At 36.4% G+C, this 27644-nt stretch overlaps 2 protein-coding genes across 2 annotated transcripts; both read left to right on the forward strand.

Annotated features, from left to right (window-relative positions):
• Positions 1-780: 780 nt before the first annotated feature.
• Positions 781-10864, forward strand: LOC310649096 (vomeronasal type-2 receptor 26-like; the record flags this gene model as incomplete). The annotated part of the gene is made up of 6 exons (XM_083377367.1): positions 781-953; positions 1615-1906; positions 2247-3107; positions 4423-4629; positions 7154-7280; positions 9969-10864. The coding sequence occupies 6 exons, from the start codon at positions 781-783 to the stop codon at positions 10862-10864; spliced, it is 2556 nt and encodes an 851-aa protein (XP_083233493.1).
• Positions 10865-13593: 2729 nt separating this feature from the next.
• On the forward strand, positions 13594-26469 carry LOC310649098 (vomeronasal type-2 receptor 26-like; the record flags this gene model as incomplete). Its single annotated transcript, XM_083377370.1, has 7 exons — positions 13594-13632; positions 15340-15488; positions 17079-17370; positions 18893-19753; positions 21559-21786; positions 23954-24080; positions 25574-26469. The coding sequence occupies 7 exons, from the start codon at positions 13594-13596 to the stop codon at positions 26467-26469; spliced, it is 2592 nt and encodes an 863-aa protein (XP_083233496.1).
• Positions 26470-27644: the final 1175 nt, after the last annotated feature.

Below are 27644 nucleotides of genomic sequence, written 5' to 3' on the forward strand. Positions count from 1 at the left end.
TTTATTTGAACAATCTGGCCTGGTTTGATGGGTTAAGGGTTGGATCTAATTTTAACATAGTTTTAATCATTGTATTATATTGGGCATGATTATTTAATTCTTTTAACTTCTTTTAACTTTTGTATTTATATTCTGATATTTATTGCCCTGTATACCACCCTGAGTCCTTCGGGAGAAGGGCGGTATAAAAATTTAATAAATAAATAAATAAACTATGTTTTAAATCAAGGAAGTTTGGAATCTGGTTATAGATATGTATCTGCCCAACATGGTAGCATCTTTAAAAAAATGTCTCAAAAGTTTTTTTCTTTAGTGTATATGATGCTACCCCCTTTTTCTGCTTCATGATTAAGTTTTAAAAGTTCAAAATATTACAACAGTCCTGCAAATATAAAATCACATATTTCCTTTTGACTTTTTCAAAGAAAGTACTATTGCAAGTTATTATGTTCTAAGTAATTGCCAAACTAAATATTGTTATCATTGTGTCTCAAGGGAATCCCAGTAAACATGAAAAAAACTATGAGTACAGGTTAAAAAAATGCATTGTATTAATATCAGCTCAGAAATACAGAATTACTAGTAGGGAGAATAATAAAGATGCACAATTAATTTGTGATAATTCATTTTAGATAAAGTTCCTAAGAGGGTGGTGGATTATGACACAGCCCAGCCACTGAATTGTAAAATTGGAGCAACACTTTGATATTTATAATGACTGTATTTTATATTGAGTTGTTTCTGTTTAGAATACTGGTTTTATTCTTGTTTCCTAAGACAATGTGGAATTCTCCTATTCACAGCTGCAACCTCAGAGGTCCTCTTCCAATTGTTCACAAGTATTATCAGTCTGGAGACTTAATCATTGCTGCTATCATATATCAGGTCTTCTTTCTTTCAAATGAGATCACTTTTCAAAGTGTTCCTTCTCATGATGTACTTGATCAGTACCTGTAGGTATGCAAGAAATATATGAGTAGTATGTTTCCCTCACCCTCAGACTCATCATCACTTAAATACTTTGTTTTACTTCTTTTCTTTATTTTTTTCACTTTTCTACTCAAATGTAAAATGGTTACCATATTGCACTAATCTTCATAAATGTATATATTCTAGAGCAGCAGCCTCCAACCTTTTGGGCATCAGGGATCTGTTCCATGGAAATAGGTTTTTCTGCAGACTGGAGGGAGCATGATTTTGCATGCTGCCTGCATCCTACGGATGTGGCTTCACTTGTTTTCATGGACTGGTTGCTGGCAAGCCATGGACCTGTGTCGGTTCACAGACCAGGGGTTGGGGACCCTTGTTCTAGAGCTCAGAGAAACCTAGCTTCCAATAATACTGCAGAATAATTTTGACAAATTTTTAAGAAGACACTTAAGAAGAGAAGGGATTGGTCTACAAATGTCTCAGCTCAATATTAGATACTCCTCCTCACATCAATGCATCCCAATCCACAAAAACCAGGGCTACAGTTTGCTAAAGACCATATTCTATATGTTGTGGCAACAATAAGCATTTTAGATGATTATGAATATATAAAACTATTCAAATGTAGCCTCTGCCTGAATTTGAATAAAAATATATTGACATAATTTATTAATCTTACTAAAGGTACCTGACTCATAATTACCAACACACTTTGGCTCTGGCATTTGCTGTAAAAGAGATCAATGAACATACTGGAATTTTACCCAACATTACCCTTGGCTTCCAAATTGCGACTGACAATCATGAGGAAATTACAACTTATCTTTTAGCAATGGAATTTCTATCTACAAAGGATAAATTTATTCCCAACTACAAATGTAATGACCAGACCAACACAGTAGCTGTCATTGGAGGACCCCGTTCTAAGACCTGTCTCAACATGGCAACAACTCTGTGCAACTACAAATTTCCCCAGGTGAGATATAAATATGGAGCAAGATGGTAAGTTAACTTCCTCTTTAGTGACTTCAAGTATCAGATCTTCAGATACTCTTTACAAGTATCCCAGAAGCCTGAAACATTTGAGGTAAGAGGGGGTCAAATTTATGAAAAGGAAATCACCAAAATTGCTACACTATTTTGCTCAATGAATTGCCCTATACTTCCAGATGTTAAGCTGCAAAAATGGAGCATTAAAGTTTTTTTTTCCTGTAGTGCACTCAAGCACAGAAATTTTGATTAAAGAAACACATGTGCACTGCACATTGTTCTTTAGAATAATGCATCTCTGCTTTTATTTTCTTATTCCCATTTAGATTACATATGGATCAGCTCCATTGATGAATGATGAAATAGCAGCGTTGTTTGTCAAATGGATGTTTCCAGTTGACATGCACCAGTTTAATGGAATACTACACTTACTGTTGCATTTTGGATGGACCTGGGTTGGGAAGGTTTGCTTTGTTGAGGAAGATAAAGAGAGGTTCATTCAGAATAGTCTTTCCATGTTTACAGAGAGAGGAATCTGCTTTGACTTTATAGAAAGTATCCCTCAAATAATGTATGGTAATGAAGTAGGTGAGATGGTGGAGGAGGCAGATAAATTATACAAAGTCATCATGAGGAGTACAGTCATTGCAGTGATCTTGAATGCTGAAATTGCAGGGCTGGTGGCTTTGAGACTAATGATCTATGTTTTAGATTCTGACAATATTCCAGAGGAAAGAAGTACCAAAGTCTGGATCATGACAGCCCAGATGGAATTCACCTCCCTTCTTGTGCAAAGAGAATTGCCCATTGATTTTCTCCATGGTGCTCTTTCATTTGCAATTCAGTCAAAGGAAATGACAGGGTTCCGACAGTTTATGAAGAAGAGAAACCCAAACACAGAAAATGAAGATGGCTTTATTAGAGATTTTTGGAAAGATGCATTTGAATGTTCATTCTCCGGTGATATTACTGGTAGGAACAGTGACAGGACCTGCACTGGGGAGGAGAAGCTGGAGACTCTTTCTCAATCTATATTTGAAATGAGCATGACTGGCCACAGCTACAGCATCTATAATGCAGTCTATGCTGTGGCACATGCTCTAAGGCAATTGTATTCCTCCAAATTCAAAGATGGTCAAGGGGTTGATGACAGGAGACGGAAGCTCTTTCTTCAGTCACTATGGCAGGTAATTTTGGCTAATGAAAAATTCAGGAAGGTTACATGTTTTTGGGTTGTTGTTTTTTTAATACCAGAAGACCAATCAGGGAGAAGTTGGCTGACTGATGAGAACAAATAAGTTTGAAATGATCATATCTGTCTCCCTTTATTCTTTGTTAGCAAGCAAAAAAAAAATTACACACACACACACATATATATGTGTGTGTGTGTGTTTGTTTGTGTGTGTGTGTGTGTGTATTTAATGCACATTTGACATATTGATGTGTTAAACCTTGGCAGCTACTTGAGTAGCAATAGCATTTCACTTGTCTTAATTTTGGTGAGATTAAGATTTAAAGGAAAAAAAACTTTTATAAGCAATTATTGATGGGCACATACATTTTTATTCCTAGAAAAATGTAAATTACATGTCTGGATCCATTGGACAGTTTTCCTGAATTTTGGTACAGTACCATCTCTTAGCTAGTATGATTTCCCAGGTCTCCATGTAAATTTTAATACTATTTCCTACTTCCATTCTCTCATCATAAAATTCTCATCCTAAGGCAAGATGAAAAGAGAGGAAGGACATATTTTGTGGAAATGAGAATAATATTAATTATGGTAATAGTGCATTTGCCAATGAACTGTATAAAGTTTTTTTTTAATAATCTTTTTGAATTTTTTAAGGGGCATCTTTATTTGGAAGAAAAGTCTTAGAATTTTCTATGGTAGAGATTATCTTATGTACATTTTATAAAAAAAAACCAGTGTGAATTCATTATTCCTGGATTATTCAATTAAATGATCTATCAAATTCCTCTTTCTTGATGGAATGCTCATCTGATTTTTTTATAATGAAAATAACATTAGAGAATAAGATAGAAAAAGTATGCAATGGAGAACACATTTCTCTTCTAGTTTTAGAGGTGGTGTAGAGTGATCATAATTCAATTTTCCACTAAGCCGAGACCAAACTGAAAGGAAGAAATTGGCTATCCCCTTCAAAGAATAATCCCTCCCTCCCTCCCTCCCTCCCTTCCTTTCCATGAAGATTTCATTGTAACTGAAAGAAACTGACATTTGTTTATTCTCTTCAAATAATTCTGTTAATTTTCTTTTCTTTTCTTTCTTTCTTTCTTTCTTTCTTTCTTTCTTTCTTTCTTTCTTTCTTTCTTTCTTTCTTCTTTCTTTCTTTCTTCTTTCTTTCTTTCTTTCTTTCTTTCTTTTCCTTCCTTCCTTCCTTCCTTCCTTCCTTCCTTCCTTCCTTCCTTCCTTCCTCCCTCTCTCTCTCTTTTCTTTCTTTTCTTTCTTTTCTTTAGCTCCACCATTTTTTGCAACAGGTCTCCTTTAATAACACTGCAGGGGAACATATTTCTTTTGGCTCCAATGGAGAATTAGTAACTGGATTTGATGTTTCCAATTGGTTGATATTCCCAAATAAGTCATTTCTAAGAGTTAAAGTTGGAAAAATTGAGCCTATGGGTACCCCAGGCAATCTTCTCACCATTTCTACCAATGACATTATTTGGCCCCACAGGTTTAATCAGGTGTGTCTCAATTTTCATTATTATGAAATCAATCAGCTACTGACATATGTATGTATAAGTGTATGCATATATCAGATTATTTTTTCCCCTTTTGGGTGTGATATGTGTCAATGTATTGATTTTCTGTATCACCCATCTCACTAATACACTGACTCTAGACACCCTACAATATAATAAAATGTTAGAAAATACTAAAAAATAAATAGAGTAAAAATATTAAAATTTAAGAACCAATATGATGGAGTGAGTATTTTCCTAGGAGTGAGAGGTTTTTTTCTATTATCAGCCACCCTCCAATGTAGCAGTCTCCTGTTAGGGGCCCAGGTCAAGTAGCAGACCTAAATTTTTAGGCTCTTCCAGAAGGTCAGGAATGTGGGGCAGACTTCACCTCTGATGGGAGAATATTCCATAGGGCAAGTCCACAGCAGAAAAGATTCTTCTCCTGAATCTCACCAGCCAAAATTCATTGACCAAAAGAATTTGAAGCAGTTCTTTCCATTGGAACAAGTGTAAAGGCTTAATCTCATTGGGTTTCTGGACCCATGATATATAAAGGAATATAAAGGTCTATGAACTAAGTTATCATAAAATTTATTGAGACTGTTGGTTGAACAGTTTGTGGAACCTGAATTACAAGTGGAGTTCCAAGGCAATTCTATCCCAGTATACAAGATGTATACTAGTAAAAGAATGGAAATCTAGAAATTCTAGAAATCTAGAAATCTATATAGGTTCAGAGATTGAGTATGAACCACTTATTGAAAGAGAATATTTTAAAAATTGGGCCATACATTGTTTATGATTTCATCTCATTAAAATTAAATTTTGAATTACCTCCCTTAAAACTGATCAAACAGCCAGCAGAAATTATATGTTAAAAATAAATTCCAGCCAGCCAGCCATTCTAATTCAAGTATGCTAGTAGGATTGCATACTATTGATAAAAGTCATTTTGAAAAAGGAGAGGGTATTTTTAAAAAATAATAACATACACTAATCAATTAGAGAAGGAATATGATGGAAACTAATTGGTCTGTGATTTTTTTCCTACATTTGTTAGAGAGAATGCTGAATTTGATTTATAAATGACATCATATGCTTATTTATCTTAATCAGAGAATCATATCCCCCAAATTAATGATGATGTGAACAAAAGGGAACTTTTAAAAAAATCATTGGTGGATGTATCCAAAGTAAAAATGTTTTGAAAAGGAGAATGAGGCTATGATCAATATTATATGCAAGGCATTTTTAGAGAAGAAAAAAAAATCCATTAAAAAAAATCCAAGCTTTGAACAAAAATGCAACCTTCACATAGCTGGTAATATCAGCCAGACTGAAAGTAACTCAGTTTTGAATTCTGATTCCTGCCATCATATGCCACAGTTGTTAAACTAAAATATATCCCATGAAAAAGTTAACACATTCAGCATATTAAAGAATATGACATAACTGGTATACAGTAACCATATAATTTATTAGTAAAGCTAAGATTACTCACAATTATTTAATATTCTAATCATATAATAAATTGCTAATAAATTGTTATACTGTTTTAAAATGATTTTTAATTGATTCAGTTTATATATATATATTAATAAAATAAATTAAATTCTGTGGAATAAAAAAGAATTTTAATACTAGGGCTTCAAATTTTTTAAAACTAATCAGCTTCAACGCTTATGTGACTGATTGAAGCCTACATTTCAGGCATGTTTTTAATTTTAGAATGACAGAATTAATAATCTTATGTTAATTTATCTGAGACAGATTACTTCTCAAAATGCATGTCATAGTGATGCAGGGGAATCTATGCAGACATTGAAAGCATATCAAGAATACATTTTTCATTTGTATGTTGTCACAGATCGATATAAAATAATGAATATAATATTAAGGAAACTGCATTTTAGTGAAATAAATCAGAATGTAGCCAAAAGATGGTGTAGCAATACTCACAATAACTGCATATTATACTAAATAGAGCACAGTCCTTAGCCTCTGATATTTCCAGATTGGCATTAAGTGTAGCATGCTCCATATTAGCCATATACTGATAGGCTATGCTGAATGATAATAAGCTCCACTAACTGTATAAAGTGATCTTACTTATTATAGATACTATATGAACTTCACCTCATTGTACCAAGTACACAAATTGCTCTATGATGAGTAGGAACAGAAAACAAGATTGGAATCTTAAGGAAAGTGTCTTTTAAGGGCTCCAGAATTTAAAAAAAAACTGCCCTGAGCAGCTTCTGGTACTGGTTTTCTCAGAACAGATTTTTACAATACAATGTTTGCCACAATCACACCATTAGAAATAGATGAGAGATAAAGAGAAGTTGAGGGATTTGGTGGGGAATTTAAACCGGAAATAAATCTCAAAAGTGGAACAGCAATTTTCAGATTTGATGTTTTGGGCATTTGTAACTGATCAAAAGTTGTGATATATAACAAAAAGTTATAAATCATGAAACATAACTTCTTCATGTGAAATAATTTTGATTTTATTTATCAACAGACATTACCTCTTTCCATCTGTAATGAGAAATGTCCCCTTGGCCATAGCAAGATAAAAGTGGAAGGGAAATTATCTTGCTGCTATGACTGTAAACTGTGTCCAGAAGGGAAGATAGCTAACCAAATAGGTACAGTAAGTGTAAATGGGAATTGATTTGTAATAATATTGTAGTGCCTGGAAATCTTGTACTTTACCTCAGGTTGTATACGTGGTGGGATTCAAATATGTGAACAACTGGTTCTTTATATGGATGCCACTTCTGGAAGTCCATTCTGGGCCTGGGCAACAAACAATTAGTTACCGGTTCTGCTGAAGTGGTGCGAACTGGCTGAATCCCACCACTGGTTGCATAGTTTAGAGATGAAAATTTTAAACTTATTGTTGGGGCTTCCAGGGAAGTAATTGTGAACTGAAGATGGCTCCATGAAAAGAGAAATAACTGTGGTAGAATGAAAGCCAGCAAACAGACTGGCTCTTCAATAACTCCTCTTCAGACAAGGAGAGGACTTGAGATCTCCCACAGACGGTCTCCAGACAGCTTCTCCTTGTGAGGAGACCACCAAACACTGGTCTCCAAAAGGTTTAGTGCTCTGGTAGACAAGAGAAAACTCTTGCTCAGATACTGGTTGGCACTTTAGAAGGGACACCAAATTTGCAAAATTCCTTTCTAATCATTTTTGGAAATTACTTGTTAACTGCTTTTTGAGCTATTATAATTTTTTTTAGATTGACAGGTTTTATAGCGTTGAGTAAGTTAAAGGATATTTTTGAATGGTGGACCCTGATGCTAATTTTAATAGCATCTGCCTCTCTATATAGATTACATCTAAAAGATTTTATGGAAGAAGGCCAACTTCTATTTCAAACAACACAGATTGAGTTGAAAGTGCATTCAAAAGTGACAGGCTACAAGAATGAGATGGAAAATGATGGCACACTGGACATACAACAGCACTTTTTACTTTTACTTTTATTCATTTATGTTCTATTAATTTTATTTATTTATTTTTTATTTTAATCCCATTTATATCCCGCCTTTCTCCGAAGACTCAGGGCGGCTTACAATCTAAGCACAAATCAAATGTGCTTAGCAATAGCCTTCATTCTATGTATATGCCTGCTTATTAGGGCTTTCGCCCCCCCCCCAAGTGGTATTATTACAAAGTCAGCTTAATTGCCCCCAACAATCTGGGTCCTCATTTTACCTACGTCGGAAGGATGGAAGGCTGAGTCAACCTTGAGCCTGGTGGGATGCGAACCTGCACTAATTGCAGGCAGCTGGTGTTACTTAAGGAGGCATTAGCCCACTGCTCCACCAAACCCACTGTATTGGTTTCTATGGTTGCAATAATAATTGTTAACTAAATTAATATAAAAAAGGAAAATCGGAATTAATTGTTCATGGTTCAGTGAAATATTGATAACAAAATCAGCATAATAAGCATAAATAGCATAATCTTTCTTAAGCATCAATAAGTTTCTCAAATTTCAATTGTGCCTTCCTAAGTCTCCTTGAAAAAATTATGAACAGTATTGAAGAAAGAAATACTTGTTGATAGACTATCCAGGATTCTTCCTTTGTATCTTCTTTTGATAGTAAAGGTAAATTGACAGTGATAATTCTTTTTCCACAAGTATCTAGTTGGTTTTACATCCTATTCAATCCAGATATATAATGCTTTATTTGATCGACAAACTTATAGAACTTATACCATTGCCATTTTCATATAATGATTTTAGATGAATGACATCTACCAATAAAATCAGAATAAAAATAGCATCCTCCCTATTAGGCACCAGACCAATCTTCATCCTATAGATACCAATGGTTGGAGAAGAGCCAAGTTCCATAAGTACCTTGGCTTCAATGCAAGACTTTAAAGTGACAATTGTCACCTTAAAGTGTACCCAGAAAGCATCTGGGGCCACAGCAGCTCACACAGCAGTAAGGTAACTGAGGTGAATGATACAGTACCCCGAAGTGCTTTGCAGCTGCATTCTGGATTAGTTGCATATTCCAGATAGTCTTTAAGGGCAGTCTCATTTCAACAATTCAATTAGGAGGTATGATGAGAAGTTGGGTAAATCTTGAGAGAGAGAGGGAAGAGGTCTGCCAAGGCAATGATCAGATAAAAGAATGCTGTGTCCAAGATAGAGTGCTAGATTTTGGTCAGTCTTTCAAGATAGACCATATTAGGAAACCAAACTCATGCAGGCCATACTACTTTCAGAATAAGGTTATAGTAATGGAATCCTGCAAATCTAAATGTGCTTCTCTCCTCCTTCCGTTTATTTTCATGAGAACTAGGGAGGGCCTTATCTAAGATGCTTATACCATGATCCTAGATTCAACTTTCTTTGATATGGTAGTGGCTCTTCCTTCTGCCCCTTGAGATTAATCTTTCTGTCCATTACATGAAGTGAATAAGAGCAGAGGAATCTGTAAACCTCAGAGCTTATTGAAAATGAGCACTGCAGCAGGTTATAGATTGTATTATAAATTACTTTAAGAAAAAATATCGAAATCCCCATGTAAGTCATTATACCTTGATGTATCTCATGTGTGATATTCATGCTTAAAAACAATGTTTTTATGACCTTTCCCAAAGATGCTTTTTCATGGGGCAACCAGAATTTCTTCTCTTTCTTTGAAGACATTTCTCTTCTCATCCAAGAAGTGAAACATCTTCAAAGAAAAGCAAAAAAGTCCAGTTGCCTCGTGAAAAAGCATTTTTGGGATAACTATGACCTGGATGACTGAGAATCTCCATAGACATGGTTATGACCTGATTTATGTTTCTTTCTTTTTTCTTAGACTTAGTTGATTGTTTGGCATGTCCAGAAGATCAATATCCAAACCAAGCTCAGGATAGTTGCCTTCAAAAAATTGTAATTTATTTGTCCTACCAAGAGCCTATGGGCAGTTCTTTGGTAATTATTGCAATCTTCTTTTCTGTGATGGCAGCTTTGGTGCTCGGGATCTTCATTAAAAATCAGGAAACTCCCATTGTCAAAGCCAACAATAGAAACCTCACCTACATTCTTCTCATTGCTCTCATCCTCTCCTTCCTTTGCACATTGCTCTTCATTGGGCAACCTGACCAAGTGAAATGTCCCATGAGGCAAACAGCTTTTGGCCTCATCTTCTCTATAGCTCTTTCTTGTATATTGGGAAAAACTACCATTGTTGTTCTTGCTTTCATGGCCACCAAGCCAGCCTCCAAAATGAGGAAATGGGTGGGGAAAGGACTGGCTTTCTCTATTGTCCTATCTTGCTCCCTGACACAATTTTCCATTTGTGTAGTGTGGTTGGCAACTTTTCCCCCATTTCCAGATTCAGACATGCACTCAATGGCTGAAGAAATTGTCCTGCAATGTAATGAAGGTTCAACCACTACATTTTATACTGTTCTCGGCTTTATGGGATTCTTGACTGCTGTCAGCTTTACGGTGGCCTTCCTAGCCAGGAATTTACCTGACAGCTTCAATGAAGCCAAATTTATTACCTTTAGCATGTTGGTTTTTTGCAGTGTCTGGATATTATTTGTTCCTACCTATCTGAGCACCAAGGGGAAATATATGGTGGCTGTGGAGATCTTCTCCATTTTGGCTTCAGCAGCTGGATTACTGGTCTGCATCTTTTCCCCAAAATGCTATATCATTATTCTGAGGCCTGATTTGAATACAAAAGAGCAACTAACAAAGAAATAAAATTGAATTTTTAGCTAACAATGTGAATGAGTTCTGGTTTGTGACTTCCATCCTTTCATATTTTGGCAGTGTTTGGGTCTCTTATATTGTATCATATTGGAACACCAAGTTAATATGCATATTGGTAAATATGAAATGTCTTCTGGGTCATGTCCTGAACCTAGAGAGCTTCTCTGAATCTTTTCTTTTAAAGATTAAATAACATTGCTGACCAGTAATGAACAGTAATATGAATACAAGAAAATCAAAGGGGAAATGTATAATTTCTCTGTAGTGTTAAAATGTGTTGTGATGTGAAAATTATGTCACTGGTATATTCCAGCACATGAGCTCCATAGCTCTATGAGGAGGTGAAGTCAGTATTTTTGTCTGCAATTTGCAAAATCAACTGCAGACAGGCAGAAAGGCATTCAAATGCTATATTGTTGTGTGTAGTCTCCAGGTCAGGTCTGGTGTGGACAGAGAGGCAGACACCAATTCTCTTAATGCATTTAATAGGATACATTAAAGGTGGGTCCTTCCATATAGCTGGGAAAGGACTATGTACAGGAATTTATATTTTAATGACATGAAATGAAATGAACCTTTATTGTCAAAGTACAACTATGTGTACATTGAGATTAGCTGAGCCTCCCTTTGTGCTCCCACCCCCCCCAACACACAGTGACAACAAACCCTCCATCTTACTACACCATGTGAACCAACTATGCCACACACCGGCCTCCCAAGTCAATTCTGCATAAAATTCACAAAAGTTCACAAAAGTTATTTCTCATTCAAAAGCCTAACAACCCACGGACAGAAGCTGTTTTTCAGCCTGTTGGTGCGGCTGGCTATACTCCTATATCTCCTACCCGATGGTAGGAGAGTAAAGAAATACCATCCAGGGTGTGAGTCATCCCTGAGAATTTTCCTCACTCTTCCAAGGCAACGAGCCCTGGCGATGTCATCCAGTGGTGTCAGGGGACAGCCCACAATGTCTTGTGCTGTACTCACCACCCTCTGTAATACTTTCCTATCCATGGCTGTCAGACCAGCATACCAAACCACAATACCATACGAGAGGATGCTCTCTATAGTAGACCAGTAAAAGAGGGTCATTAGCCATTGTTCTATCCTGTTCTTCTGCAAGACCCTGAGAAAGTGAAGCCTCTGTTGGGCCTTTCTAGCCACCTGGGTTGTATTAACTTTCCAGGTCAGATCTTCACAGAGGTAGACTCCCAGAAATTTAAAGGAGGAAACTCTCTCCACACAGTCCTCCCCGATGTAAAGTGGGGCAGGTTGCTCCTTTTTTGTCCAGAAGTCTAGCACCATCTCTTTTGTCTTGCCAATGTTCAGGTGCAAGTTGTTGTTACTACACCATATGAATAGTTTTTGTACCTCCACCCTGTTTGCTGTCTCATCCCCACCTATAATGAGACCCACCACAGTTGTATCATCTGTGAACTTAATTATCGCAGTGCATGGGTCAGATGATACACAGTCATATGTGTATAAAGAGTACAGGTAGGGGCTAAGCACACAGCCCTGTGGCGAGCCAGTGCAAAGCTTCAGGGGGGTGGACAAAGCAGACCCAACCCTCACTGTTTGTAACCAATCCCTGAGAAAGTCTTGAATCCAATCGTAGATGGCGGGGGAGAATTTCAAGTCAGACAGCTTCTCAATGAGAATGCTTGGCAAAATGGTGTTAAAAGCCGAGCTATAGTCAACAAAAAGCATCCTGACATAATTTCCAGGTTTCTCAAGATGACTTGCTACAGAGTGTAAAGCAGTAGCTATGGCATCATCTGTCGACCTATTTCCCCTATAGGCAAATTGATGTTTATCAAAATCCAGTGGGAGGCATGTCCTGAGATGTTGGAGAACCAATCTTTCAAAGCATTTCATGACTACAGACGTTAATGCAATAGGTCTGTAGTCATTCAGGCACTCAACTGCGGTTTTCTTGGGGACCGGGACAATGGTAGCTGCTTTCAAGCACATGCCGTTTGCAAGGAGATGTTAAAAATCCTTGTCAGGACCCCTGCTAATTGGTCAGCACAATTCCTAACCACTATCCTCAGCACTCCATCTGGGCCTGTGGCTTTGCTGGGATTCACAGCCTTCAATACAGCTCTCACTTGGTGTTCACACAGGGTAAGTGGCTGAGAATCAGAAGACCGGCCAGCAGAGGCTACGGGATCTGGTCTTTTTACCTCGTAGCGAGCGAAGAAGATATTCAGCTCCTCAGCCAACGAGGCGTTGGTGTTAACCATGCTCCTCATACTCCCCTTGTAGTTGGTTAAGTTCTGCAGTCCCTGCCCTACTTGTCTTGGATCGTTGTCTGCTAAATGGTTCTCAACCTTGTGTTTATATTGTTGTTTCGCCATCCTAATGCCTCTTCTGAGATTTGCCCTGTCCTCTCTGTATGTGTCTCTGTCCCCTGCCTTAAAGGCAGAATCCCGGGCTCTCAGGAGTGTTCGTACCTCTGCAGTCATCCAGGGTTTACAGTTCCCGTAAACTCTAATGCACTTATCTGTTGTTACACTATCAGTGCATGTTCTAATATAAGAGAGTACGGCATCTGTATATGCATTTAGATCTTGTTCTTCGAATACACTCCAGTCAGTGGTTTCAAAGCAGTCCTGCAACTGGCTGAGAGCACCCACTGGCCAGGTTTTGACCCTTTTTGTGACTGCCTGAGTTCTTTTCCTGAGTGGGACATACTTTGGGCACAACAGGAGTGAAAGATGGTCAAATGTACCCAGGTGCGGGAGAGGGAAAGCTCGGTATGCCTGTTTCAGATTGGAATACACATGGTCTAAAGTGTTCATAAGTAAGGAAATACAAACTAATTACATGCTGTTTGTGAAATAAAGAAATTACTAAAATATTCTTATCATTTCTGCCCATTAATGAACATAAACAATTTCAGAAAAGTTTATTTAAAGAAACCAATGTTTTTGCCAGCTGTTTCTAAAAGAGGCCAAGAGATTTTGTTTTTAAGACTTAATTTTTTGGGTGGAAAGTTTGGGATTGTGCATTCTTCAGTCATTTTGGCACATCAAGGTGACATACAAGGCGGTAGCTTTGACAATCTCTTCCACAGTCATTTCGGTACTAGCAACTGCTACTCATCTTTTATTTCAAATGTTAGGTAATATTTTGAGCCTTAATCACAGTAATGATTCAAAAAGAAACTTTTATGTGAAAACCAATTAAAATATTAGAATGGCACCAGAAAAGCATCAAAAACAGGAGAAAGAAGAATAGGCTCATTAGAGCAGGCTACAGAAAGAGGAATTATATCAGAGATGCTGCAGAAAATGGTGGAGGACTTCAGCAAGAAATTATTTGAATCAGCTAATTCTAATATGACAGCTTTTGAAGAGAGAATGGAAGAAAGATTTGTAAAGAGGAAATGAAAGACAAAATTATGACCTCAGGTTGAAATGTTACATTACATTAATATAAACTCAGAAATATAAAATTGCATTTGAGGAAAACAAGAAAGTTGTGTGTTTTCTCTATGATACTTCATTGTCTTTACTTTTTTGAGAAGCTGGTTAATTCCAGCTCAGCTGATTGACTGACATGTAACATTGGAGCTATATTTTGATGTATACAATGCAGATATTTGACAATGACCTGCTTCTATTCAGAACACTGGTTTATACTTTTTTCCTAAAATAATGTGCATTTCTCCTATTCACAACTGCAAACTCAGAGGTTCTGTTCCAATTGTTCACAAGTGTTATCACTTTGGAGACTTAATCATTGCAGCCATTATTTATCAGGTTTTCTGTCTTTCAAATGAGATCACTTTTCAAAGTGTTCCTACTCATGACCAGTATTTGCATTCTCAAACTCATCCCTATCACCACCTAAATGTTTTCTTTCTTTCTTTCTTTCTTTCTTTCTTTCTTTCTTTCTTTCTTTCTTTCTTTCTTTCTTTCTTTCTTTCTTTCTTTCTTTCTTCCTTCCTTCCTTCCTTCCTTCCTTCCTTCCTTCCTTCCTTCCTTCCTTCCTTTCTTTCTTTCTTTCTTTCTTTCTTTCTTTCTTTCTTTCTTTCTTTCTTTCTTTCTTCTCTCAAATGCAAAATGATTTTTAATTATTTTTAATTGTTTTTAACTTTTGTATTTCTTGTTTTAAATACCCTGTAAACCGCCCTGAGTCCTGTGGGAAAGGGCGGTATATAAATCCAATTAAATAAAAATAAATAAATAAATTACCATATTGCTGATTACAGTAGACTTTAACCATGTATAATTTCTGTAATTCAGAGAAACTTAGCCTCCCCTGCAGTTCCACTCAGGAACGTATTACGTATTCTTTTTAATCATAGCATTATTTTTCATCAGGATTTTTTCTGTAATTCCACGCTTCATGGAATTACAATCAAAATCATAACTAATCTAGGCTGTGGATTTGTCATGAAAATAGTGTATGTGTATCCTACTACTTTCTAAATTTTCTTCCCTTGCATCTAACTACAGAATGAAGCAGTTTGTACTGGGACAATGGAACTGGCTGATCAGTTTTACAAAATACAAAGCCCAAATAACAAGTTGATTATAGAATATTATGTCCGTAAGACTGAAAAATATATAAATCCTCACTCTTCCTTTCACAGTGAATTGGAATTGTATTGCAAATATCCAAATTAATTTTGGAAGAGACATCTGATTGTGAATTTGATAGATTTCTAGAAGAGAAATCTTAAACAGAGAATAAACCAATTTTGGAAGTCTATAATGCAGCATGACTAATGCCTTTCTGAAAATAGGTATAGACCTCTTTAAAAATAATATTTGGCTATTTGAATTGCAGTGAGTGTAATCAGTGATAACCCCAGGGCTTTTTTTCTCATAGAACGCCCAGAACGGAGTTCCAGCACCTTTTTTGGATGGAACCTTGTAGGATAGGCAAGGTGGGTTGTATGACATGTGTGAGTTCCAGCACCTTTTTCTTTTACAAAAAAAGCACTGGATAACCCTAATCCATACAACTGAATGCTGATCAATTCAAACCCCTTTTTAAGTGGGGAATTGGCTTCCTCCCTGAACAATCTTGAGGGATTTTGTGAAGGATGGAAACTTCTGTTTCCCAACATGCTCTTGCTATTGGACAGTTCTGAATTATACTTCCAAAGTTCTGATATTCAAGTGTATGTTCTGAGAGTGGTTAAACATGTTTTCTTTTGATATTCTATAAATAAGACATGACTTTAAGTATGTCATTATCACCCCTATAATTACTAAATTAAGTATAATCATTCTTCATCATTCAAGGGAATTCAATAGCTACATTAAATTTTACATAGATACTTGCTCAGAAATAGAGATGGAGGTAAAGACAAAAAGATGGGTTTAGCTACATGAACTCATCTTTATTTTATGTTGTATTTATGGGTTGCTTTATTTCAGACTTTATTGCTCAAAAACTGTTTAGGATAGGAAATAATATTGGGTGCCTTAAATATAACATTATATTTTATATTGAGATGTTGATATTCATTGCAGTAGTTTTAGTGTTTCTTCCTAAGGTGATGTGCATTTTTACTTTTCCCATTTGCAATATCAGTGGTCCTCTTCCAATTGTTCACAAGTATTATCAGTCTGGCGATTTCATCATTGCTGCCATTATTTATCAGCTCTTTTTCCTTTCACCTAAGAACACTTTTCAAAGTCTTCCTGCTCATGAATTGCTCGATCAGTATCTGTAAGTATTTTCATCATCACCTCCTTCATCATTTTCATTGTCATTATTTTCTAGGTCAGGGGTGTCACACTCACAACGTCATGTAATGTGTCGCAATGTATCACAACTTTTTTTTGCCATTGCCAGCAATGGGGTGGGCACGGTTTCACTGTGATGCTTCGATCTCACAGGCCGGCACTTTGACACCCCTGTTCTAGGTAATATTCTTTAGTCACATTTTGTGTTCAATACGTTGTGCTACTGCTATTAGCAATTGCCTACTTAGATGCTTCTGAATTGCAGACTCTTCCAGTGTTTTCAGGTAAAATGGAGCTTCTTGGATGAGAAGTGAAATGTTTTCAAGGAAAAAAAACCAAGAAAGTTCAGTTGCCTTTGAAAAACACCATTGGGACAATTATGATCTGTATGATTGAGAATCTCCATTGACATGTTGGTGCAGCTATGCAAAACAAGAAAATGGAACTGCTATTGGATTCTAAAGAAAGCATATAATGTTTTATTATTCTCGCTGAAGGTTCCTGACTCATAATTATCAACACACATTGGCTCTGGCATTTGCTATAAAAGAAATCAATGAACATACTAGAATTTTACCCAATGTTACCCTGGGTTTCCACATCGCTACTGACAACTTTGAGGAAAGCTCAACGTATCTTCTAGCAATGGAACTTCTCTCTACAAAAGGCAGATTTATCCCTAACTATAAATGTGATATCCAGAACAGTGCAATAGCTGTGATAGGAGGACCACAGAGAAAGACATGTCTCAACATGGCAATTATGCTATACAACTATAAATTTCCACAGGTGAGAAAAAAAATATGGAACAAAACAGGAGACCCTTTGTTGTTGTTAGTTGAGAAGTCATGTCCGACCCATCGCAACCCTATGGACAACGTTCCGCCAGGCCTTCCTGTCCTCTACCATCTTCTGGAGTCCATTTCAGCTCACACCTACTGCTTCAGTGACTCCATTGAGCCACCTCATTCTCTGTCGTCCGCTGCTTCTATTGCCCTCAATCTTTCCCAGCATTAGGCTCTTCTCCAGTGAGTCCTTCCTTCTCATTAGGTGGCCAAAGTATTTAAGTTTTAGCTTCAGGATCTGGCCTTCTAAAGAGCAGTGAGGGTTGATCTCCTCTAGGACTGACCGGTTTGATTGCCTTGCAGTCCAAGGGACTCACAGGAGTCTTCTTCAGCACCAGAGTTCAAAGGCCTCAATTCTTTGACGCTCAGCCTTTTTTATGGTCCAACTTTCACTGCCATACATTGCAACTGGAAGACCCAAGCCTTGACTATATGCACTTTTGTTGACAGGGTGATGTCTCTGCTTTTTAGTGTGCTGTCTAGATTTGTCATGGCTTTCCTCCCCAGGAGCAAGCGTCTTTTAATTTCTTGGCTACAGTCCCCATCTGCAGTGATCTTGGAGCCCAGGAAAATAAAATCTGGAGACGCTACTTAGTCTTTAATTTATTCTTGATGTAATAACAGAATAACTTAAAAACAGAGTTGGAAAGACCTTGGAGGTCTTGTAGAGGTCCAGCCCCCTACAAAAGCAGGAGACCCTATACCATTCTGGACAAATGGTTGCCTAATCTTAAAGATCTCCAGCAATGGAGCACCCACAATGTCTGGAGTATTTCATTCCACTGGTTAATTTTTCTCACTGTCAGAAAATTTCTCCTTAGTTCTAGGTTGCTTCTCTTTGTAATTTGTTGCCATCCATTGCTTCTTTTCCTGCCTTTTGGTGCTTTGGGAAACAAGTTGACCCTTTCATTTCATGTATCATTTCATACAATTATTTCAGATGTCATTTCAGAAAGTAGCATGGTAGAAATGAAGTACTGCAATTTCTTTGTTCTTCTGAAGATTCTTGGAATGTTTCATTAATATAATACATTCCTTTTGAGACAGAATATGCCTCCTACATCTTTCATTAGGTTTTCAGTGTTTGGTTCTTTTCTGCCTTTTTCACATTCTTCTTCCAACATTCTCTCTTCCCACACCATTCTGCTCATTTACAACTACCAATGGTCCTCATGGTATCTTTTTCCCCCCAGAAGTATCCCAAATGCATGAACTCCTGTAGGTAGGAAGCTGATCAATTTATAGATGGTCAGGAAATACCCTACCATTTTAATACTCCACATCCAGTCCTTCCAGATCTCCATTGTAAAGCTGGTAAGGAGCAGTTTGGTACCAATCCCATTGAAATGAGAAAATTGGGTTATATAGAAATTCCACATATTAAGCCACAGTCCTAACAAGCATGCAGATATTCAAATTATTTCTTTGATGAATCCCTGTTTGCCTGATTTATTTTTTTTATTTAGATCACATATGGAGCAGTCCCTTCAATGAATAACAAAGCAGATACAGTTTTCTTCAATTGGATGTTCCCAAATGAGATCTATCAGTTTAAAGGAATACTATACTTATTGTTAAATTTTGATTGGACATGGGTAGGAATAGTTTCTATGGATGAAGACAATAAGCAGAAGTTCATTCAAAATAGTCTTTCCATGTTTTCTGAGAGAGGAATCTGCTTTGACTTTATAGAATCCTTCAATAAAATGATGCATGGTAATGAAGCTGCTGAAATGATTGAAGAGACAGATAAATTATATCAAGTGATAATGAGGAGTACTGCCAGAACAGTGGTCTTGAATGGTGAAATCTGGACCATAATGACTTTGAGAATAATGATCAATTTATTAGATTCTGAGGATATTCCCAAAAAGAGAAAAAACAAAATTTGGATCATGACAGCCCAGATGGAATTCACCTCTATTCTGATGCAAAGACAGTTGCCCATTGATTTTCTCCATGGTGCTTTTTCCTTTGCAATTCACTCAAAGGAATTGACAGGATTCCAACAATTTATTCAGAACAGAAACCCAAATTTTGAAAAAGAAGATGGGTTTATTAGGGATTTCTGGAAAGATGCATTTGAATGCTCATTCTCCAATGATGTTACAGATAGGAATGCTGAAAGGATCTGCACTGGAGAAGAGAAGCTGGAGACTCTTCCTAATTCTGTCTTTGAGACCACCATGAATGGACATAGTTACAGCATCTACAATGCAGTCTATACTGTGGCACATGCTTTGAAGGCCATGCACTCCTCCAAACTCATAGAGGGTCGAATAATTGATGAGAGAAGATGGAAGCTTTTCCTTCAATCACCATGGCAGGTAATGTTCGCTAATGCAAAATTCAGGAAAGAGTTAATGTCTTGTTCTCTGTAACAGAGTATAAATCAGGGAGAAAAGGCTGCAACCTTAAGCCAGTTAAATCATAGTCAATCTTTAAAAAGAGTTATATTTTTGCATATAATATGAAATGTAATTTGCACATAATTTTGAGTGCTACTTGGTAATATTACATGAACTATACACATATATGCACATACATCCCTGTTACACTGTTCCAATGGTGTTTCACATGTTCAGGTTATCCCTATACTATTAGATAGAAGTTGGACAGAAGTTGAAAAAGAATTACTTTTAAAAAGTCAAAAATACATAAAAGTTGGGCATAAGGAAATATTTGAATATATGAGATAGAAATAGCATGCATATTAAATATGTAATATTTCATTTGGCCATTTTTAAAACATTTGGAATAACCTTGTAACTCAACAGCATCATTATTTGTTAGCATCTCAACTCAAAATAATTGTCTTAAAGCACCCATTGATGGGAATATGCTTTTTTAAAAAAAGAAAAAGAAAATAAATTCAATATTAGGATTCAGTCTAGGGCCTTCCTGAGTCATTATACAAAATTTTAGCTGCTAAATTATTCCTCATCTCAGAAGAAATGTAAAAATAATATCATTAAAACTATTGGATTAATACCACTTTACAATGCCTTGGTAAGGCCACACTTGGAATACTGCATCCAGTTCTGGTCACCACGATGTAAAAAAGATGTCGAGACTCTAGAAAGAGTACAGAGAAGAGCAACAAAGATGATTAGGGGAGTGGAGACTAAAACATATAAGGAATAGCTGCTGGAATTGGGTATGTCTAGTTTAATGAAGAGAAGGATGAGGGGGGACATGATAGCAATGTTCCAATATCTCAGGGGCTGCCATAAGGAAGAGGGAGTCAAGCTATTCTCCAAAGCGGCTGAAGGCAGGACAAGAAGCAATGGATGGAAACTAGTCAAGGAGAGAAGCAACCTAGAACTAAGGAGAAACTTCCTGACAATTACAACAATTAATCAGTGGAACAATTTGTCTCCAGAAACTGTTAATGCTCCAACACTGGAAGTTTTTAAGAAGAGACTGGACAGACATTTGTCTGAAATGGTATAGGGTTTGCTGCCTGAGCAAGGGGTTGAACTAGATGGTCCCTTCCAACTTCTTCTTCTTCTTCTTCTTCTTCTTCTTCTTCTTCTTCTTCTTCTTCTTCTTCTTCTTCTTCTTCTTCTTCTTCTTCTTTCTTCTCCTCCTCCTCCTCCATCATCATCATCATCATCATCATCATCATCATCATTTAATATATGTATCTCCTAATTTTCAACATTGGATACAGTAAGTTTTAAATGACAAAACAATTTTGTGAATATCTGAATAGGATTCATTCAAGAAAGGAACACGTTTGCTAATAAACTGGCAAGGTGAAATTTTCTATATTTTCAAATGGTATTTTTAGTGTTTGTTACAGTCAGTCCCCTGCTGTGAAGGGAGGAGCATTGTCAATTGTGAAGAAATTTGGACTGTATTTCAGTTCACAATTCCTGGATCGCTCTATTGAGCTAGCAATCTGTTCTGTAGGATTACTCCTTTTTATGACAGAATTCTCAATAGAAAAATTGTCAAGTGAAATGCATTGGTTACAATAGAAATTGCAAGGGATAGGGAACATATCTTGCATTCAGATTTAAGTAGTGTAGATTCAACTGGTTATTTTTCAGTGAGCATAGACCAAACTGAGAAAAAACACTTTGAGATTTATCTGTATCATTCAAGGACAAATTTCTTCTTCATTCAGCTTCACCATTTTTTGCGACAAGTCTCCTTCAACAACAGTGCAGGAGAACAGGTTTCTTTTGGTCCTAATGGAGAATTACTAACTGGATTTGATATTCTCAATTGGGTCACTTTCCCAAATAAGTCATTTCTGAGAGTCCAGGTTGGAAAAATTGACCCCATGGCTCCCCCAGACAAGTTCCTCAACATTTCTGGGAAGGAGATTATTTGGCCCCACATATATAATCAGGTCTGTTACATAGTTTACTTTTCGTGAAATCTTTAAAACTTTGATGTTGTAAATGAGATTAAAAAAGGAGTTAGATTAGTTGTTCAACAATCTCAGACTAATCTTTCTTTGGAATGAGATAGAAACAGAACCAACTGTTTTTAAGTCCACTGAAAAGCTCTGCCAATCTGTGGGTTGTGTTTCTAGCAGTAAAAGAATAGTCTCAACATTTATAATATTTTAAGATATTTCTACATTAAACAACCCTTCTATTGAAACAGAATATGTACATTTGGATGTATAGAAATATGTTTTTAAAAAGGAAAGTATCATTAGAAAATGTTTATTTTTATAATCTCTCTCTCATTTAAGTGATCCAAGTGGTGTAGTTTTTTAAAAATAAATACTATTCTTAACATGACAACATATTATCAATAAAAACTGTTAAAACTATGAAGCAGACTTTTAAAAAAATAACATAAACCTATAATTGTGGGAAAGATTATGGCAAGATGATATGTTTTTTGAACTTTCCCTATGTTTGTAAGGGAGAACTCTCTAATTTTATTTATACATTTATTTCAGCTTAATAATCATACCAGAGTCATATATTATTAATAAATATATATTTTAATGAAGATAAATTTCACCTTAAGCATTTTTCTTGTTATTTAATCTGTATTTAATTTGGTGATTTCATGTTACTATATTTGATAACTGCTATTGTATACAACTATTTTTAAAAATAAAAAATATGCAGAAAACAGCACTTTAGAGCTCTAAAATTAATATATTTAAATGTTTATATGGACACATAGAGCCAGCATTTCACACAAGTTATTATTAAAGTGGCAAGAGAGTAGGATAAAATTACCTGAGGAAAATTACTTCTCAAAATAGTATGTGGCATTGGGCATTTTTAAATGCATGAAAACCAATACAGATGTTAGACTGGACCAAAGATCAGGTATTCTGGTATATTTGTCTTTGGGAATCCATTCACTATAGTTATTTTGATTATTAAGTAAAGCAAATGGATCTTGGAAAAAGAAAAAGGTCAGGTTCCTTTACTAAATAGCAAAGAGGTGCTATGTTCACACTCACACTAAGTGCATATGATATTGAGGAGAGTACAGAGTATAGCTTCAGATTATTATTATTATTATTATTATTATTATTATTATTATTAATAATAATAATAATAATAACAACAACAATAATAATAATTGCAGCTTCCTGCAATAACTCCTGCAAAGCTACAAAAAACTGCACTACTGGGAACATCTTATATTTTAAGGAGATACCTGGTTGATACCTAGGATGCTGGCAGCAACCCCTGTCAACCATTAGTGCCAGTCAGTTTGAGTGTTCAGTTGACTGAGTTTCATGTTTTATGAATAAAAGTTTTATAATAATAATAATAATAATAATAATAATAATAATAATAATAATAATAGTAATAATGATGATGATGATGATGATGATGATGATGATGGAAGGGACCTTGGAGGTCATCTAGTCCAACCCCCTGCTCAGGCAGGAAACCCTATACCATTTCGGATAAAGGGCTGTCCAGATTTGTTTTAAGTATAGCATACCTCATCCATGCACCTTGGCATATAGTTACCACTGGCCACATGACTACTGAAATGTCTTGGTTGTTTTGGCTAGGAAATGGAGATCAGCACTGCCCCCTAGAGTCATACCCTACTGGAGAGGAGAAACCTTTATCTTTTTATAGCAGGCCCCATGTAGGACATACTCACAGATGATAAACCTAACCAGGATGACCTAAACTGCACAAAACATTGAACCTCCTAAGCAGCACATTTACTGATTCTGTGTGAACTTCATTACAATGCACCATATCTAGAAGGAGTATTAGTAAGAGTAAAACCCAGTGACAAGTTTATTTTAAATATATTACCAACCTATACTTGATATTCCTTGTATGGAAATCAAATTAAATCTGGCTGTGTCCTATTCATGGATGAAACATCTTAGTATTTACATCTGTGAGATAACAGTTAAAGGATTCTGTAGCAAATCTTTAAAAAGAAAGAAAACTGGAAAATGTGTTTTCAGTGTTTGATTTGCATGCAAAATGTTTTATTTATATAGGTAAAGAAAAGAACAATTCTCAAATATTTATGTGAAAGAATTATAAATAGGGTTTTTTTATTAACAGGCATTGCCTCTTTCCATATGTAATGACAAATGTCACTTAGGCTATTACAAAGCAAAAATAGAAGGGAAATTATCTTGCTGCTATGACTGTGTGCAGTGTCCAGAAGGGAAAATTGCTGACCAAATGGGTAAGAGAAGAAAAATATGGATTATTTAATAAATATTGTAGTAATTGCAATCTTAAATTTTGCATCATGCTATATAGTTCAGTATTACTTAAAAAAGATCATATTGTTCCTAGTTAAGTGCTAGAAACAGTAGTTGACAAAGTCAATACGTTCACCCTAAAGAATGTTACCTTTCTGAAGGATCATTAGATTCAGATTGTTCTTTCTTATGTTTTCCTAGGAAATAAAGTGTTGTAGGAAAGCAATATTTGTTAGTGGAATATTCAGAATGCTTTTTTGTATCTTCTTTTCAGAGGTACAGTTTTACATCAAACTTGATTCCTAGTTATTTTAATCCGTACCATTTCTTTGCAGTTTCTATATAACTCAGGGCTTTTTGAAATTAAGAAGGCAACATATTATAAATTGTATTTTCTTCTAAAATAATCTTTAGAAGAAGAGTTGAAAGAAATTGTATTTGAGAAGAACTCTGAAGATAGACCAAATAATCACAGACTGTGCAATGGTCAGATAAGTGGTAGTTGAGCTCACAAAGGCAATGGGAACATGGCAAACATCTCAGTTTCTTAAACTGTAAAGGCAATGGCTTTCCCAGTAGTAATGTATGTCAGTTAGAGTTGGATCATAAGAAAGAATTGATGCTTTCAAATAGTAGTGTTGGAGAAGACTTTTGAAATTCCCTTGGATGGAAAGGAGATCAAATCAGTCAATCCTAAAGGAAATCAATCCTGACTGTTCTATGGAAGTACAAATACCGAAGCTGAAACTCAAATACTTTGACCACCAAATGAGAAGAGGAAACACATTGTGAAAGACCCTGATATTAGGAAAGATGTGTTGTGATTCAGGGTCAGCCTGTGGGTTCAGCAGTTGGGTCGGACGACTCAGAGGAGGAGGGGGGTGTTGAAGACCTTGCTGAGGGGGTTGAAGATCTTGCTGATGATAGCCCTCACCCAGGCCCCTCCCACTTGGTCACCACGGAGACCCAGCTGTGTGAGCCTGACAGTGTGGATGAAGATGACCCACAGCTGGCCCTGTTCAAGGACGCCCGACGCAGGAGGCAGTCAATTAGGAGTAAACAGAGGAAGGCAATGGGGCTTCTCGGAAGGAGGCAGAGAGAAGCCACGCCCTGAACTCTATATAAGGGGAATGTGTGGGGAGGGCTGGTTTGCTGAAGGCAACCGCTCGGATGGTTCATGTTTCTTAAAGCTCCTGTTTCTTGGTTTGTGTCTTGTTTGTTTTTGTAGCTATAAATTTGCCAGGCGTAATTCCAGCCTCTTGCCGTTTGTAAAGGGGTTGTCCCTGCCTTTTCTGCAGGGCCGGTAGCAGGCTGGTACAGAACAAGATTGAAGGCAAAAGGAGAAGGGATTTATTTTATTTGTCCAGATTTATAGATGAAATGAGTTCCAGGATTTTAATGGATTAACTCTATAGTTACATTTTATTCTTAAAATTAATAATGTTTCTATGAACAAACTTTGCTTTATTTTTAGACTCAGATGATTGTTTCTCATGTCCAGAGGACCAATATCCAAGCAAAAACCTGGATAGTTGCCTTCAAAAAAGCATGCAATACTTAAATTATCAAGAGCCTTTGGGAATATCTTTGGTGATTATTGCAGTCTCCTTGTCATTCATTTCAGCTTCAGTCCTGGGGATCTTCATTAAACAGTGGGATACTCCCATTGTCAAAGCCAACAACAGGAATCTCACTTATACCCTTCTCATTGCTCTCCTTCTCTCTTTCCTTTGCACTTTTCTCTTCATTGGGCAACCTGGACAAGTGAAATGTCTCATGCGACAAACTGCTTTTGGCATCATCTTCTCTGTAGCTCTTTCATGTATATTGGGGAAAACAACCATAGTGGTTCTTGCTTTCATGGCCACAAAGCCAGGCTCCAAAATGAGAAAATGGGTGGGGAAAGGGCTAGCTAACATGATTGTCCTTTCTTGCTCCCTGGCACAATTTACCATTTGTGTAGTATGGTTGGCAATTTCTCCCCCATTCCCAGATTCTGATATGCATTCAGTGGTTGAAGACATTATTCTGGAATGTAATGAAGGTTTGACCACTATGTTTTATATTGTCCTTGGTTTTATGGGGTTATTGATGGCTACTAGTTTCACAGTGGCTTTTCTTGCTAGAAATTTACCTGATAGCTTTAATGAAGCCAAATTTATCACTTTCAGCATGATAGTTTTTTGTAGTGTCTGGATATCATTTGTTCCTACCTATCTGAGCACTAAGGGGAAGTACATGGTGGCAGTGGAGATTTTCTCCATTTTGGCTTCAGCAGCTGGATTACTGGCCTGCATCTTTTTCCCAAAATGTTACATCATTATTATGAGGCCTGACTTTAATAAAAAGGAACGACTACTACAGAAGTAACATTAATTAAAATATTTACTAAGCATTTTGAACGAAGTTAAACACTGTATGCTGTTTACAGCATGTTGATCTTTTAGCTGTATTTGTCTTTACTTAAATACTTTATCTTTCCTTAAATCCTTTCTTTAAACCCTGTTTGCATTTTCTTAAATCAATTAAAAAAGTATAACATTTCTGACTCGTGTTTAATTAGGTTCTCTTTACTTACTTTTAGGACTTGCGTTGAAAAGAGATCATGTTTTAGATCATATTTACACAGGAATATTGAAAATTCAAAATGGTTCACATTTGTTTAAGCATTACTGGAAAGCCATCACCATGGGAGAGAATGATTACATACTGCAGTATCCCTGCTTATATCTCAAAATTATTGTGCCATTATTGTGTTTGTATAAGTGTGTGTGTGTGTGTGTTTGTGTGTGTGTGTTTGTGTTTGTGTGTGTGTGTGTGTGTGTGTTATGTATATGGTGAGGTTTTCCAGAAGTGGCTTGCCATTGCCTTTTTCTTTGGGCTGGGAAAAGTGACTGGCCTAAAGTCATCCAACTGGCTTTCTGCTTAAGGTGGAATTCACTGGCTCCTGGTTTCTAGTCTAGTGTCTTACCGCTATACCAAATAAGCTCAAATTGGCTTTTTTGTATTACTTTTTTAATGTATTGTATTTCTGATGAATGACTGTAATAAAATTTTGATTTGGTTTCTAGCAATTAAATGATCTGCAGTGTGTGAATTTGAATGAATGAATGTTTCAATCAGACTAGCCTTGAACTTTGATTTGTATTTCAATTTTGGTTTTTTCAATAGAATTATACAGCTTATATATTATATTAAAGGTGGAAAGAATTCTGAAATTATTTATTTGGTGTGTTGTTTTTTTTACATCTCAAAAACCTGGCATTTTAACAGCTCAAGATTGACTCAGCTTTCCATCCTTCTGGAGTCGGTAAAAAGGAGAACCCAGATTATTGGGGGCAATATGCTGACCTCTGTAAACTGCTTAGAATGGGATGTAAAGATCTGATTGAGGAGGAATGTGCGGATCTAGTGTGCATTACGGAAACTTGGTTGGGTTCGGAGGGAGGGGTGCCTCTGACCAAGTTATGCCCTCCAGGTGTCAAGCCCCGCCGGTCCGCCGCCCGCTCGGGCCTCGACACTGCCACCGGCAAGCCCCGGAACCA

This window comes from Vipera ursinii (assembly GCF_947247035.1).
Source record: "Vipera ursinii genome assembly, chromosome: Z".
NCBI classification, from domain to species: domain Eukaryota; kingdom Metazoa; phylum Chordata; class Lepidosauria; order Squamata; family Viperidae; genus Vipera; species Vipera ursinii.